Here is a 16,733-nt window from a genome sequence, read left to right as displayed (position 1 = left end):
CATTTATCTGTCCTTTCATAACTGAATTCATCTGCACAGGGGAAGGGAGAAAGGTGATTGGCACCCTCATTCAGTACAACACTTATGCAGACCTAGATGCTTTGGCATAAGGCACAGAGTCGAGGGCAACAACTCCTCCTCCATATCCCTGTGAATTAACCACATCCCTAAGAGACTGGGCCACTGGCAGACAGTAACCACTGCCAGGGATATAAAACAACCTTTCCATCACATCCTCCCCATAAAGCAACCACCTGGAGGGACTGGAGAGGAAAACAGCACAACCAAGCTCCTGATGCTTCCATCATCTCAGATGGAAAACTGTCAGCACTCCTTCTCTCTCCTGCTTTTCTTATTGTACACAGAACACCTGTACAGAGCAGAGGGCCTGCACATCCCCAGGTCCAAGAGAGTCACCTATTTTAGGTTGTGCTTTCAAAGCAGGGGCTTTCTTCTGAAGGCCCTCAAAGAAAAGGGGACTCCTGTTTGGTAAACAGTAAAAAGATAAATTATGGGACATTTGAATGACTAAAGATCTCCAGAAGTAAGAATCAAAATAAAATTACATGCAGTTAGAAGAGGTGCTCAAAGTTTAATCTGTCTGACATCAGTATTTTTCCCCACAGAAAAAGGCACGGAGGAGTGACCACTAAACAACATGACATCCATTCATGTCCTTGGAAGGAACAATTCCACCATATTACTGGGAATAGCATGGGGCACCTACAAAAGCCATGGGGAAGCTCCTACTAGTGCAACATTTAGCAGCAGTGCTAGCTGATCTCTAAACCCAGCTCTTGATCAACATGAAATACTGCCATGATCAGAAGGAGAACAGACACCAGATCTACTGCCAGGACCCCAAGGACCTTTCATAGACACAGGATGGTTTAGCTGCTTAACTTCATGGATTAAACTGGGAGGTTTTACCAATTGTGCTGGTTTTGGCTAGGGTAGAGTTATTCTTCTTCACAGTGGCTAGAATAGGGCTACGTTTTGGATTTGTGCTGAACACAGGGTTGATAATAGAGATGTTTTTGTTATTGCTGAGCAGAGCTTACACAGAGCCACTCTAAACACTTGGCTTCTTCATCATGGATTTGTGTTAATGCATCTTTTTAATTCAAGACATAAATTACAGGGTTGATGTGGAAGTAAAGAGCAAGACCCAGATGAAGAGTGTATATATCAGTCCTCTGACTCGCCTGCCAAAATTTCAGGCTAAAAATGTTATACGTACATCTTCTTACTTACACGTAGGAAAGTATCTCTATATATTCATAACAACCTCAGGTTATTATTTATACAACAATGTAGGATGCACAGGAGAGCCAGGTCCCCTAAAATACAGGCAAATATCTCAGCTCCTGCAGAACAAGTCATTCCTAGAGGATGATAGATTCAATTCAATTACAGGAACAGATATGAAGCACTGTCTTTAGAGCAGAGTTCCTCACTCCCACAAATCCTTAACAGAGTAGCTGGACATTCAGTTTCATTACATGCCAAAATCTTTGTGCCTTGTAAAGAAAGAGGCAGGAAAAGGAATGTTAACGACCTCTTTTTACAGTAGCCAGTTGTCAGAGGGGGTGGGAGAAAACAAGCCACATGGAAAACAATTGCCAATTTGTGGTCTTGACCATTTAAAAATGGATCCCAAAATAGTCTGCTGAATTGTTTCACCCCGGAGCAAAATTACCCACGAATACATATGCATGCACACAAAAACAACATCTCTTGACGCAGTGCTGATGGTGACTGCAGTCAAGGAAGAAGCGTTATTGCATTCCACATTGTGCAAAGACCACAATGCAGTAATTATTCTGAAAGGTTTTCACAAAGCACAATTATTAAGCTAACATTATCCTATTATTGTTTGTTGCTATGGAGATAATATAATCAATATATTTTCTGGATTGATATTTTTAATACTACTAGCACATTGCCCAATATAGCAAGATTTAACTCAATGCATTAACTGATTTTAGTTTATGACTGGCAAAGTCTCGAGGCAATAGATTTCAATCCATCTCATGCCTATTATTCTATCAAGACACTTAATGTCAAAATCTCTGCTGCAAAAGCAAGTTTACTTGTTGAAAATGAGAAAAAGGATAACAAATCTGTCTGAAGAGATACAATCTTTTAAGCATGAATTTCGACTTATTTCTATTTTTCCTAAACCAAATGCAAATTACCAAACCCACTACAAAAGTAGTAGAATAGCAAGTTGGGTTTGAACTCTCAACTTAAGGTACTTATTTATTCCAGTGAGGATGTTTTGAGGCATTATCCTCCTACATGTAACACAAGCTTTTCCTGCAGCAGCAGGGACTCTGGGAAGGCGGCATCGATTGTGGCACTGTGCCAGAGGCCACGGGGTGCTGTTGCACTGGGTGTCCATGGCCCTTGTGACACCCTCTTCCTGCACAAGCTCAGGAATCACTGGCTGCCTGTGCCCATGCCCAGTGAACACACTCTTGGCTCTTGGTCTCAATGTGTGGTGAGGCAAAATTGTTACAGCCACAGCCCTCAGTTTCCTTGCCCATAAAACTGCAAGCACGCTTCCTTTCTTTCAAGTCTCCCTCTCCAGGTTTCAGCATATCAAGGGAATGCTGTGTTAGGACAATGGTAAATCCACACAAACCCAAGTCTCAGATCTTTTCAGTAATATAATCTATTAAGAGACTTCAATTCTGACACTGTTTTTCCAGTCTGTTACCTTGCCTGTCAAAAGATGGGCTTATCATTGTGAAACATCTTATTTAACATATATTTGCTATTATTGTTCAGAGAAGGATTTTATCATGCTTTCCCCTCCCACATGGCCATACTGGGATGAATTGCCTTTTCATCTTTTTGGTCATAGAATAGCTTGGGTTGGAAGGGACATTTAAAGGCCTTCTAGTCAAACCCCCCTTCAATCAGCAGGGACATCTTCAACAGGATCAAGTTGCTCAGAGCCCTGTCCAAAGTTTTTGGGGATGGGAAACCTCAGTTTCCAGAAACCTGAGTCCTAAAGGTGACCATATTTTTTCAGCATAGTATATGCTTAAGACAAAATTAAGTGCAGCAGGCTAGACTTTGCATAACTAAATAAAAGAGTTGTAGCAACATTTTGAACACCTGTTAACTCCTGTGACAAATCCTATGGTAACATTTTTGGGTACCAAAGCACGGCTTTAGCTGCCTTGGGTTAGACACCAGTATATAAGCATTTTGTCCACGGAGCATACAGATGCTTGATAAAATGGGAAATCACATCAATTCCACCTTTTCCCTTCCCTAAAGGCACTGGATTGGGTGGTCTTGTCCTTCTATGTAAAATAGGCTGGGGCTCAGTAATGTAACTTTTGGACTGTCTGGAGAGGATCCATCAGGAATGATCATTCACAGATTGAATGTGTTGTCTATGCAATGCAACACATCTGGTCCTTCTGGCCCAGGGGATAAGTAATAGAGTTAGGAATGCACATTCCCAGCCCATCCCCTGCAAGTCTGCTGTGCTGACACTAATCCATGCAGATCTAGGGCTGGTTCATGAGCCACCTCTGCCCTCCCTGCTCTGCCTGGCACAGGACATTGTCTTCCATCACATTTCTCTGTGACGCCACTTGTATTCTAAATAACACCTAATGGCTGTCTGGGCACGTGCCACAGCGTACAAAATAACCACATACATTGGGTTGCTTGCCTTCCCACCTTGTTTACTTTTGTGCTGATTTATAAAAGTTTTTTTCTGCTGGACAGGGCTTAGACAAGCACACTAGAGACCATCCTGGTTACAGAAAGGGTGTTGAGTTTCAGCACTGTGCGGGTGTGACTGTGCAGTTATTCCATTCCTGTGAGGAGCTTTCAGCAGCAGAAGTCAGGCACCCTTCTGTTCCCTCCCTTACTGGAACGAGCAGGGCAAGGGAAGCGGCTTCTTTGGACTTTAATTTCCTCCTGGTGCTAAAACTAGCATGGATACTCATTCAAACAGGCTACTGTCACATGTTCAGCCTTAAAGGACACCATCTGCTAGTGCATCCGCACAGTAAAGTACTGCTTAAAGACACACCTCTCTGTCAAGTATAAGGAAAAACCTCATTTGTTTCAACACGACGCCTTAGCACGCAACAGCCCAGAAATCCTGCTAAAATAAAAACTCATTTAGCTGGAGTCAGGCAGGGAATATCAATTTTGGTAACAGGAATGATACAATTACGTTCCTTAGCAATTAGTCTCAATAAAAGACAGACAGTATCTCTAGTAAATTGTCTGCAGGCCAGATTTTACCAGTCTCATTCATACCAAGCAGAGCCTACTAGCAAGACCCCCTTCATCTCAGTGCTGGGGGAATAAGATATTACTTAGCAAAAGTAAAGCAATCAGTGTCAAGCTGAAAATGTTGAGTTTCGTCACACTTTGCTCTGTTAAACCCTGTAATTGCTAAGTACCTCTTTCTAGCCAAAGATCACTTTTTTTTCTTAATTTGATCAAATCACAAAAATTATTATTATTACTCCACAACACAGAGGTTGAACTTTGCTGTTGAAGGGTAATCTCACACATAGCAGAGTCATGCAGCAGCAAAAGACACGGCACTGAGACATCTGCTGGGGGAAGTCCCATCCCTGCACAGCAGGACTTCTCCTGGAGCTCAGATTTGGCAGCCTACCTGTCCCCAGACACCGTATTGATCCAGGAAGATACTGGGATCCTCCAACCTTAATTCCACAACTTCTCCTTCGTACACTAGGAACAATTTCTGCACCAAAAGGGCCGTCAAGCACTGAGCAGGCTGCCTAGCAAAGTAGTTGAGTCACCATCCCTGGAGGTATTTAAAAGACATGTAGATGAGACACTTAGAGACATGGTTTGGTGGTGGATTTGTCACTGCTGGGTTAATGGCTGGACTCCAGACACTTTTGCAACCTAAAAGACTCCATGTACAACACAACCTTAGCAGGAACAGAGGAAGGACAGCCTTACACAGGTCCAACCATGCTGCAAAAGGTTCTTGTAAACTGCCTTCTCTACTGCCTCTGCAGCTAAATATAACTGAACCTGAAACACTTGGCCCATGCTTGTGCAAAAAGGTGGGTTTGAGATGGGAGGTTGGAGGGGAAGCCTGCACCACACGTTGCAGAGCTCCCTTGCCGGCTCCAGAGCAATGCTGTGCTCTGGGAGACAGGAGCTGTTCAAATGTTTTGACAGAACACGCCGATTCCTCGGGAATGTTTTTATTCTAGTCGATGTGCCAATTCCGCACAGATTTCCAGCAGAAAGCAGGCAGACTGTCTGGGTCTGCTGAATTAAAACGACTTCACCCAGAAAGAAGAAAAGTTGCATTTTCAGACTATTTTTACTCAATCCATCATTGTAGTTGTTTTAGTCACTTTGTCGGATTGTTTTCAATTTTACCTGCAAATTCCATTTTTTAGCAGGATCTAAAGACAGGCCAAAAGGCATCAAAACACTGTAGAAAATTAAGCTCAAGCAGAAGGCCTCTGAAGACTTTTGAAACATAATTTTGTTATGTAAACAATGCAAAGAGATAAACAGGGAAACCCAAAAATTAACCATGTTCTAACTAGAACTGCTTAATCTGGTTCTGCGAGAACCCAAAACCTCCATTTTTGCATTTGTGGTTGTCTTTCAAAGGCTTTCTTTTTTCCCTTTGCCTTAGGGAGTTATTTATAGGGCTATTATAATTTGAGGTCTGGTCTTCTCGTGGCAGGTCCTCCATCCAGGAAATGAAATAGCATTAGAAAATGAAATCTCACATTTATGAGGTCTTAGAGATGGCTCCCTGGGGCACTGGAGAGGAAAAAAAGAGGTAGGGAAAAATATAAACACAAATATAACTACAAGATACTTGCAAGGTCCCTAATTCTATTTGTGATGAACTTTATGAGACTCTTTATTAAAATAGAGACCTCTGGTATAAGGTCACCAGCAACTTTTTTTCCCAAAAGCTCTCCCATTTCCCTCTTCTCTGTGATCAGGTGCCTTTTCCACTCCACCTTGGCTGCAAGGTGTTTCTGCCCTAGATTGTCTTCAGAAGTGGAACAAAAATAAGGAAAAATCAAGTGCTACCCTCCCCTCCTTCTGCCTCATCACACACATTTCACGATGTACCACTTGTTGCAGAGTATTAACAGATCAAGTCAGATGTGTTCACATCTCTGTAAAAATCATGTATCAATCACAGATTTCTTATTCATACCCCTTTGTGCTTCTGTCCTACTCTCCAGAGCCACAACATCCCTTATCCTATCTGGGGCTTATCACTCACTGCTTCCTCTAAATATATAGAAATAAAAGTAAACAGAGGCAAATCAGGGAAGACTTTGGGGCTCACCATCTCCTTTCTCTGTGTGTCCAAAGAGAGACTTCCCTCAGCATCTTTTCAATATCTGTATTTTTAATCCAACTTACCTCAACAATAACCCTAAAACAATCAAATAAATTAGGGTACAAGTAAGCAAACCAGTAGTACTTCTCTTACATTAAATAGATGATTAACCAATATCAAAAATGTAAAACAAAACTCTACAAAACAGAACAATAAGTTTTCTTCTACTAGTACATAAACAGAGGTGTGAAAATTTCAATGGAATGTATTACATAAACCTATCTAATCATTCAAAATCCATTCATAAGAACATAGAACAATTAAAGGAAAATATAACTAAAATCAAAATTGATGATAGAACATAATTAAATTATCTACTCAATAACTTAAACCTTACACCATAACAAGAAACTCAAAAATAGGTGTGTATATATTAATTACCATCATAATTATAACAAAACCTTACCTAGTCCAATACATACAAAAGATAATTAAGAAAATCATCAAAGGAATATTCTTAATACAAAAAGAAGGGGGAGATGTTGGAATCTAAAATGCAGGGAATTCTCAGAACTTCAGGGCCTGTAAGCCAAAGCTTGGAATTAAACACAGGATTTGATCTGAAACTTTAGAAAAGGTTTCCAGACTTAGGTACTAGAAATGAGAATTTGGATTTATACTTTAAAGCAGAAACACATTAAGAAATTTTAGAGTTTAAGACATAGAAAAAATAAAAGTAACTACAAAGGTAAACAAGAAGTTTAGAATACAATACTGTAGGTTTGTGTATCATAACATGATTAACTTAGAGAACTTACACTGTAGCATGAGTCCATAAGACAAAATATTTAAGGATTAGATCAAACAAATATCCTTATTAAGTGTTTTGTTAGTCAATAAATCCTTAAAAAGTCCTATAACCAGAGGTTTTACAAGCTTCTGAACCATACAGTAAAAATGTAAGCCAAACTCACCCTTCCTATCTATGTAGAAGAAAAATAAACCACATCATCTAAGAACTCAGAGGTCCCGTCTCTAACTCATTGAGAATTCCTTGAAAAAAATCCCCATATTTTCCCTTTTGAGTGGAACAGGAAAAGGACCATTCAGCAGAAGAATAATACCTATGTTTAAAGTCCCACTCAACTTTGCAGAGAATATTTCAACTCATCATTGCATGTGACTTCTTATGGTTCCTTTACCCTAACTTCCAGTAATCCTACCTTAATCAATCCAGGCATAATCCTTCCTGTGAAAGTTAACAGTTTTCTAGACTCACAGAATCAAAAAGCACCTTCAGATATACACAAAACCTATCGAAATTCAGCAAATAGCAAAGACTATTTTGCAATTATTTTAATGTTGATTTCTTGCATACTTTATTTTGAAAATACATAGTTGAGATTCTTTGAAACATGTAGCTTCTTTTTCTCTTGTTTATAATTTTCAATTTTCTTGAAGTAAGGTAAAATAAGTTACCAATGTTCAGTGAGTTCTTTTTGCTACCTGAATATTTAAAACTGTCCCAGGGCAACTGTCTAAAGAACACTCCACTTTTCCCTCTGCCTTATTATAAATCTCCTAAAATTCATGGATCATTACAAAATTACAAAATCTAAGCAGGAAAAAAGGCTAATAGTTAAAAACAGAATGAAAAGTTAGAAAGTCCAAGGACAACCCAAGACTATAATTAATTCACTCATCCATTCATCAGCATTGTATGATGACAAAGACAGAAAGAAAACAACAATTTGAAATACATTTCTTTTTAAACCACACAGGTTTGTTTAGGCTTTCTGTTGATTTTTCTTTTCTAAAAGCCAACCAACCAAAAAACCACCCAACCACAATAAAAACCCAGTCAAGTCACAAAAAAACCTGATTAGATTCAAACCCTAGTTGATTCTTGTTTCACATTACCATCTAAATTTAGACATGTGCCAAGGCCTCTGAGGCTGTGGAGAAACAGATTAACTTTTGAACTTTCTACCTCTCCAATAAGATCAGTCCTTTCTTACTCTTCAGTGTCTTTCTAGGCAACTTGTGTTTCTGGATCAAGCTGCAGAAATGCTTATTAAAAAAAAAAAAAGATTCAAAACAAAAAGCTCTCAAGAAAATAGCTTCTCATTTATTTCTGAGAAATTAGGAGAACAATGAGCACACAACAGACAATTTACACCCATGCCACTTTGCAGCTACTGAAGCCCTCACAGCCCTGCACAGTGCCCACCCTACAAACTCACCCTGCCTTTCCATCACCACACCCATTTGACTACAGGCCACGAGTATGACCTCATTTCACACTCAGTACCTCTTAGGAAAAGTCATATTTCAACTCTACATCCTGCCTGGGAAGGGGGAAAGTGGGAAGAACCTGAAAGGTCATGAGTCTTATAAAGCTACCAGGTGGTGATGCCATCCAAAGTGCATCACAGCCGACCAGAAGGCAGGTGTTGAATACCAGGGATTTACCAGCAAGTGTTTGAACAGGCAGTTCTCCAAAGCCTCCTATTATTAATTTTAATACAAAGCCTTGCAGAAACCAAGCCTAGCTAGATGCAGCAGATCAGACCCACAGCAGCTGTACCTGCCTATTCCCAGAAAGGACAGGGAAGTATCTTGCTTGTCAACCTTTCAGGATGACTTGCTGTACAGAAAAGCCAGCTTCTTATCTGAAAAGACATACCATGCTGTAAACATTTCTAGTGGAGCTTGGGTTAGTAGCACTTGTAAGAAAACCCTAATGAAAATAAATTGTTATGTATTTACCCATATGCTGAGGAGCATATGGCTAATGCGTTTAGACACTGCTAATGAAGTTAAGACTCTGCTAAATTTGTTGGCTCGTGGATAACAACTGTTCACAATACCCAATCTGAGCCTGCTATAATTTTAGCATTACACTGATACCTAGCCATTATTATACATACTGGTCTTGCTGACATAGAAGAACTGGATTTCTGGATGTGGGGTTCTCCACGTGAGATAAGAAGGTGAACAACATAGGATTGTTGTTCAACTCCAAATTGACAGGTAATGTGAGCAAGTTACAATTTCATGTAAAATAACAGAGTTGCTCTTATTCATCGTATCCCTGATGCTGTTGCTTTCTTTCCTAATTTCAAAATTTTATCTATTCCAACCCCTCTCCTTCCAGGCCAGTGCAACTACAGGCAAAACTGAAGAGAAGACAGTCACACTCAAGAAATTGTCCTGCTTTTTCACATTCACGTGTAAAAGCCCATTGAGTTTACTACAACAGCTATTGGAATCCTCCTGTTCAGACATCCCTACTTTTCTGCTTCTCAAGATAAGTATCCCTGCTTCTTCTGGAGCTCAAGGTAAAGTCCAGTTTGTGACTACACTGGCTCTACCTGTATGCTACTACCTTTGTAACTACACATTATCCCATTCTCCCAGCCCAAACACTGTGTAGCGCAGCTGTTTGGGTTCACTGCTGCTGCATGTCAGGCCAGAGCTGGCTTTAATTTAGCAGTACACGCTGCTTGAAGAGCAGGCTGCATAGCAAATTCCAGAGGGTTATGTGCAACCCTCTGGAATGCGCAAATGATGATGATGAACGTGCAAATATACTCTCCAAAAGACATAACAAACATCCATAGACCATTCTCATGAGCCAGGTGTCATTTTAATGATACAGACCTCTGCTCTCACTGATCTTGGGTAGTCATTTGGCAGCTGCCACCAAAAACCCATCAGAGGACAGTGGTCAAGTATGGCATAGAAGAGAAGTATCTTTCAGCACTGTTATATTGGGGAGCACCTCACTCAGATACCTTCATTTGTAGGCCAGAACTCAGGCCTGGCATTAATTCACAGCCCCACTTGCTCTGTGAATGTTGCAAAAAAAAAAAAAAAAAAAACCAAAAAACAACCATATAAACTCCCTCTGGCCTTGGAGCATCCCAGTCCATTCAAGACAGCAGCAATATGAGCTTTCCCAAGCCTAAAAGACCCCAGAGAAGTTGTCCAAAATGTTTCACCATAACCTGATCAAAAAGTAGACCTATCTATTCCACAACATCATCTTTATCATTTTGCAGGTGGATAAAAGAGGCTCAAGGTGAAGCAAAAGAGATTTGCTTACCCAGAAAATAAGAAAGCTTTGCCCCAGTCAGATTTGCCCAAACACAGATTCTGAGGAAAGCCAGGAGCATGATCAGGGAGTCTCTTCTCACTCACTGTGCTGCCACAGAAACATCATCCCCTTTCCACTTTGCCTCAACCATTGCCTCTTCCCCTCATGCAGCATTTAATAAGGCAAGCATGAAGTGTGTCAGAAAGAACAACCAAAGCATGGGTTAAGGGATACCAAAACCATGATGGTGCTCATCAATGAAGTCTGCATCTCCTTCCAGGGGCAACTGCTGAGATCTGTGGGAAGCATTGACACAGTCCTGCACAAAAATAAATATTAGAGCTGCTCTAGGAAAAAGCCACACCATTAGCACACCATTCCTTGTAATACAAAAAGGAATTGCTTCTTCTCTCAAAGGAAGAATGGTATAGTCCGGAAGAGCAAAGGCATCTGTCATGACCACTACCACCTTCATTGCATGGGTCACCATTATTCACCAGTAAAGCAGTGATAATTCATCCCCTTTTTCTATCACATGAAACCTACCAGTTGCTTTGTGCAACCTAATACTGTCTCAGCATCCATAAGCGTTATTTCAAGTTCACGTCACATTCATAGCAAACACGGTTATGGGAAACACTGCAAGCGCAAAGAAGCCAAGGACACAGTGTCTCTACAGAAGGGTCTCTGAGGTGCACACACTGCTCCCCAGACGCCCTGCTGAGACCCCCCACCAGTGCAGGAACAATCTGGGGTGAGCTACAGCACAGCTCTACCTGATGCTCAATCTGAGCAACCGAGGTCCAGCCCTTGCTGGAGGCTGCAAATAGCATTTAGTCAAGTGGGAGACAGCCAATTGTCTCCATGTCTTGATTTCCTGCTTTAGGCTCCCTAAAGAGACACTGCACCAACTTTGTCAGGTTATCTGACAATGCTAACATCTGATCAAAGGTAACACAGACTATCAGATGAAACTAGGAAAATACACATCTTTAAAGGGGAGAAAGACTGGCTTTATAGATGTAGAAATATACATGTAAACTCACATCTAACCCCAGGTTTTCTGTCATGTTGCAGACAGTGAAATGGCTAGATTTAGATCTGCACCAAATACACGTTCATGCCTCCCAGTCTAGGGTGGTGGCATTCCCAGGATGTAAGAGAAGACCTGAATCACCCCAAGAGGTCTGTTCTGGCAGTCAGCAGCCTAGAGCAGATGCACACAGGCAACTGGGGGAGACAGGTTGGTTGGTGATGCTACAGCCAACCTTTCTGGTTCCATACAAATAGCTATCAAGTTGCAAAACACACACTCCCTAACTCATTCTTCTGTTGTTTATCTGCACAAAGAAACACAAAACCATATGCAGGCTTTCACTGTCAATATAAGCCATATTATTCTTGTAATTCAATCCAGGTCCAGAGCCTGAGAGCTCCTTTTCCTCCCTTTCCTCCCCTTTTTGCTCCCCTCACCGTTTGCCTCTCTCCAACCTTGTTTAGGTTTGAATGCTGTGTCATTAAATTCCAGAGCAGTAAACACTGCAGCCTCTCTCTCTAAGCACCCACACAGTGCTTTCTAGGCTAAAAATTAAACATGGGGTAATCTCATTCCTGAAGGACTCTGCCTTTTATTTTCCTTTATGTCCAGTTTGAAGGATGCTTTTGGCAGATGCGTAGTGAAGGAAAAAAAAAATGTTTGCTCTCTGCTTCCTCCCTGCACTCCCCCCATTTCCACTCCCACCCATCAGCCATAAAACAACACAGCCCAGCCAGATCCCAAACTGAAAGCAAGACAAAGCACCCACACAGCCCCCACTTCCATTCAGCAGAAATGGGCCACTCCGGGGTAGCCCAGGATCTACAAGTAGGCCAGACTGGAATAAACAGAGTAAACAAAGGGTATCCTGTCCAAGCTGAGAGGGGCTAAAGAGAGGGATGTCTTTCATTAACATGCAAGGCAGGGATGCAAGCACACAGACAGTCAAAAGCATCACTGGAGCTTGCTAGGAGTAATAGGAAGAAAGCAACACATGATCACACCACTGTAAGCCAACCAAAGCACATCACTCAGCTGCACATCCCACCTAGCAAGGACCAAAACAAGGCAGCAACCCACACACCCACCACCACCCCAGAACATCAGGGGCAGCCCCAAAGCTGCTGCAGCGCAGTGTGGCTCTCCAGGAGGCTGAGTGGGGAGCAGTGCACACAGGTACAGTGCCAGGCGACCAGGGCCGTGCAAACGTCAGAGCCAATGACATTTAAAAACAGCATAGCTGTCATTTTAGGAAGGGAATGGCAAAGGGGGAGAAAAGCACAGCACAGCCATAGCAACAGGTCAAGTGTTTGCCAGAGAGCAAGGGTGATGCAGATTTGTGGTTTCTCAGTTTTCGGGGCATTTGTCACATAATAAAATCATTAGCCTGGGAATTGATAAAAGAGTTTGGTTTAGTTTTTCTGCAACCTGCTGCTATAAAGCCCATAGAGATCCACATGTGAAAGTCCATGCTGTGTGTATCCCTGTGTCAACCATTACACAGCTATCAGAAACAACCCTCATGTTTTTCCAGACTCATAGGAAAAATGCAGCACATGGCTAGGTGAGCAAACAGTCAGGAATTTGTAGCAAAACAGCAGCCTGTCAGCTGCAAGTCTGCTCAGTTACTGGAAAAAATTGAACATGCTGCCTTTTTTAAGCAGCCTAATCATATTTACTATTACATCAGACTTACCCACCACAAATTGTTCTCATGCAATGGAAGAATTTTTAATCTAATATCTTGGACTCAGATAATTTCCCAGCTGCAGAACTGCAATAATTTCCTATCTTCCCATTGTTGAGATAAGCCGATTAACTTGGATATGTTTTAGTTTCAGAGTGTGATTATCTCCCTTTATTTTACTTGAGAGAGAAGGGTGACTTACAGTAAAATAACTTTGTTTTCCCCAAGCCAGCTCTTAAACTCTCCTTTTCTGTGATGGAGATAGGTCTTTCCTGTTGCATTTTCTTTAGCCACTTTATTCTCCACATTTCCTCTCTCAGAGATACTACATTAACAGCTACTATTATTTTACTGAAAGAAAATACACTGTTCAAGAAATCTCTGAAATAATTCTTAAAAACAAATAAAAATCTCATTAAAAAAAAATCTTTCCTTGTTTAGAATACCTTTGAAAGTTTATTAAATACCCCACAACCCAGCACTACCGGTAAAATCCTGCTTGCACTGTTCCTTTGTTTTCAGGCACATTTAAAGAAGAAGAATTGAAAAAAAAAGATAAGGCCTGAAGCTCTGATTACATGCACAGTGCAGCAAAACAGGAAACTCCATTTATTTCAGTAGAAGTGATTTACACCCAAGTAAGGGAGAAGACAAGAAAACCCTTGAATTTATACCATTACAAATTGTAAAATACTGCTTAGACAATCTTGGTGAGATTTCTTGACATTTAATGATTTTTCTTAAATTCCCAGGTCATAGATTTACTCTATTAAGTCAAAGGGACTTCCTCTCCTGCTTTATTTATTTTCCTTGCATTTCTAGCAAACATATTCTAGGAGAAAAGCCTGAATCCATAAGATGACGACACTCTTTGGACTGCAAGACTGCATATGTGGAAGCCTCTTGATTTCCTTTTATCTTCCAGATCTCATTTGTGTTCAGGGCTTTTCAACCTGTGTTAATTTGCAGACCAAATTCAACACTGGAAATGTATGAATTACACATATGCAGATTCCCATACGGCACATATCAATTCATTCCTCTTAGTCACCATTCATTAATTCCTTTGAAATAAATGTTCATGGTTGAAAAGCACAAGTTTGAGGATTTAATGAGAGTGTGGCTCACGTGTTTTCCCTGCACAAGATTAGCAATACTAAGAAAGAACCAGCCTGTTTAAAGGGAGATGCTCCAGCTATTTTGGTGGAATGGTTGCATAAACATGGAAGGCCAAAAACTTAATATTATATATGGAGCAACAGAACAAAAATCAACATTTTTTTACTTCCTATTAAACAAAAAATAAGTATATTAAGTAAACCCAACCCCAACAAGCCATTACTCATGTACAGCAGTGTCCCTCACAGCTAAGCCACTAAAACCATTCCTATTTCCAATAAAGTGATGGTCAAGCCCTGGTCCTTGCTTGGGGGAAAGAGAAAGTGGACAATGTCCTCTACTGACTGCAGTGAGGGCACTTGTGCCCCTGAAAATGCTCTCATAGACAAGAGCCTGCAGTATAAAAGCAGGGCTCCCATTATTGGCTCATTGCTATGGGCACTATTCTAGGAAAGCAGATCCAGAAAAAATGGCAAAATACATGAGAGGAGGAAGAAAAATTACCAAGAGCCTGGGCTCCTCCCTGCCCATTCCTACTGGCAGTGATAGCATGGTAGAGAAGATGGATGGTGAAATGCCAGAGTGCTGGACATGCAGCCTGGCAGTGCTTGTGGCTTTGCACCACTCAGCTCCCTTTCAAATCAGTTATTTCTTGGTATCCCAAGGTGCAATTTCTCAGCTACCTTTAATTTATTTTTCTTCCTAAAAGGTGGTAAAACCAAGGTAAACTTTTTAGCATTAGCCTGATTTAAGTTAACTTAATGAATGCTATTCTAGCAATGAAATTTGCCTAAGAGATCATATGATCATTTTGGGTAATTTCTCAAAACCTTTACACTTCTATGCTGGCACAGGGCACACCTATCTAAAACATACCAAAACAACTTAGTCTCCAGGCACCTTCACCTAACAGCAAGTGTTAGCAGGCAACTCATGATATCTGGATTTCACCACTAAGGAGCTACAGAATGAGGGGCTTTCTGCCACCCAGCTGAATTGAAACCCAAAGAGTGAAGGTGAACAGGTCAGCATCCCATACCACCAGAATCCCTTGCAAGTTAAAGTCACCCTGCCAATTCCAGTTCAAATTAATCTAGAGAGGATTAAGTCTACCTTTTATGCTATTTTCTAAATGAAATCAGATGTACATGTAAAACTGGCATTTAAAAGGGTTTTACCTAATAATGAGTCAGGTATTGACAGAACAATCACCATGCAGACCAAGGTAAGAGGCAATATATTCTCATTAATAATTCAAATCTCAGCATGGATATTGATGACCATGCACTTAACAGGGAAAACTGGGCAGCAGCTGGAGCTGGCCCAGATTTCCTGAAAAGTTGTTGGGCTGCAACAGAGACACACAGGAGAGATTTTACTGCAAGATCCAACCAGAGAAACAGGGGGCTCCTCATAATTAAGGTATCTTGGACCCTCAGCAATACCACCAAAATGGAACAAGGAACAAAACACAGCATTAGCAGTCTATAGCAAGAAGAATGGCGAGAAAAATAAGGGAATAAAATCTGGAAGCAAAATGCCACTACTTCCTCTTCCTCATAGCCCTAATATCTGCAGCACAGAGCAACAACATCCAGCAGTACCTAATTCCAGTTACTGCTTGGGAGCAAGCAACATTAAAGGCTTTAAAATAAATGTGTACAATCGGCAAAAGTGCAAACAAACAGAAAGGTTGTAGGAGCCAAAACCACTCAAACTCAAACCAGTTGGGGCTAGTTAACATAATCTGCTCTATTCACATAACTAAGTTTGTTTCACTGAGGGCATGAACTTTCTTGAAAAAGCTCATGTAATTAACTGCAGGAGTTTACACATTTTCTTTCTCTCAAGTTTACTTTACCCTGGAATTAGAGCTGCTTACACACAACTGCTCCTACCAATTCATTCAAAAAGCTGAGTTTTCCTTGTCCTTTTTCCAGAGGGACGTGCCTGAAGAGGTGGTGCCAGTGAACTGTAGGACTCCCTTCAATTTCTCCTGCCTCCTATCCACTCTTCCCATCACTTTGATTGATGCAAATAGAAACGTATCCTACCTCACGGAAAAAGAGCAGGTTTCCAATGAAGGGAAGAGGTCGAGGATGTTGGATCCCTACTCTGCTTAGTTTGGAGAACGCAGATGTGGAGTACCTGGAAAAAAATAAGGTAGGAAGTTAATTTTAATTTTGATCTTGTCATGATAGGACTTGCCACAGTAGCTAGTTCAGATGACTTCCCTGGATTCAGAGAGGGAGGAGAAGCTTTCTGTGTTGGTCAAACAGAACTGCCAATGTGATTACATTGCTTGGCAGCTCCTCAGGTCACAAAAGCAAATGCAATACACTGGTGCTTCAGAGGGCAAAAGGACCAAGTGACTCAAACACAAGCCTGCAAAGTTGAGCAGTGGAATGAGAGAGCTGCTCCTCTTCCCACAGAGGGTCTCGTAAGTCAGGAG

General features: G+C 41.1%; 1 protein-coding gene across 1 annotated transcript in view; it reads right to left on the bottom strand.

The window, feature by feature from the left end:
• The window catches only part of TBXAS1 (thromboxane A synthase 1), a 237,014-nt gene that overhangs the window by 158,820 nt on the left and 61,461 nt on the right, over window positions 1-16,733 (bottom strand). Inside the window, exon 2 of the mRNA XM_036401669.1 lies at window positions 16,336-16,429. Within this exon, the coding sequence (XP_036257562.1) occupies window positions 16,336-16,429 (94 nt within the window). The remainder of the gene's footprint in view (window positions 1-16,335; window positions 16,430-16,733) is intronic.

Source organism: Molothrus ater, chromosome 5 (genome assembly GCF_012460135.2).
Source record: "Molothrus ater isolate BHLD 08-10-18 breed brown headed cowbird chromosome 5, BPBGC_Mater_1.1, whole genome shotgun sequence".
Lineage (NCBI taxonomy): Eukaryota > Metazoa > Chordata > Aves > Passeriformes > Icteridae > Molothrus > Molothrus ater.
Note: the sequence above shows the minus strand (reverse complement) of the source record. Positions and strands in the feature narration are given on the sequence as shown.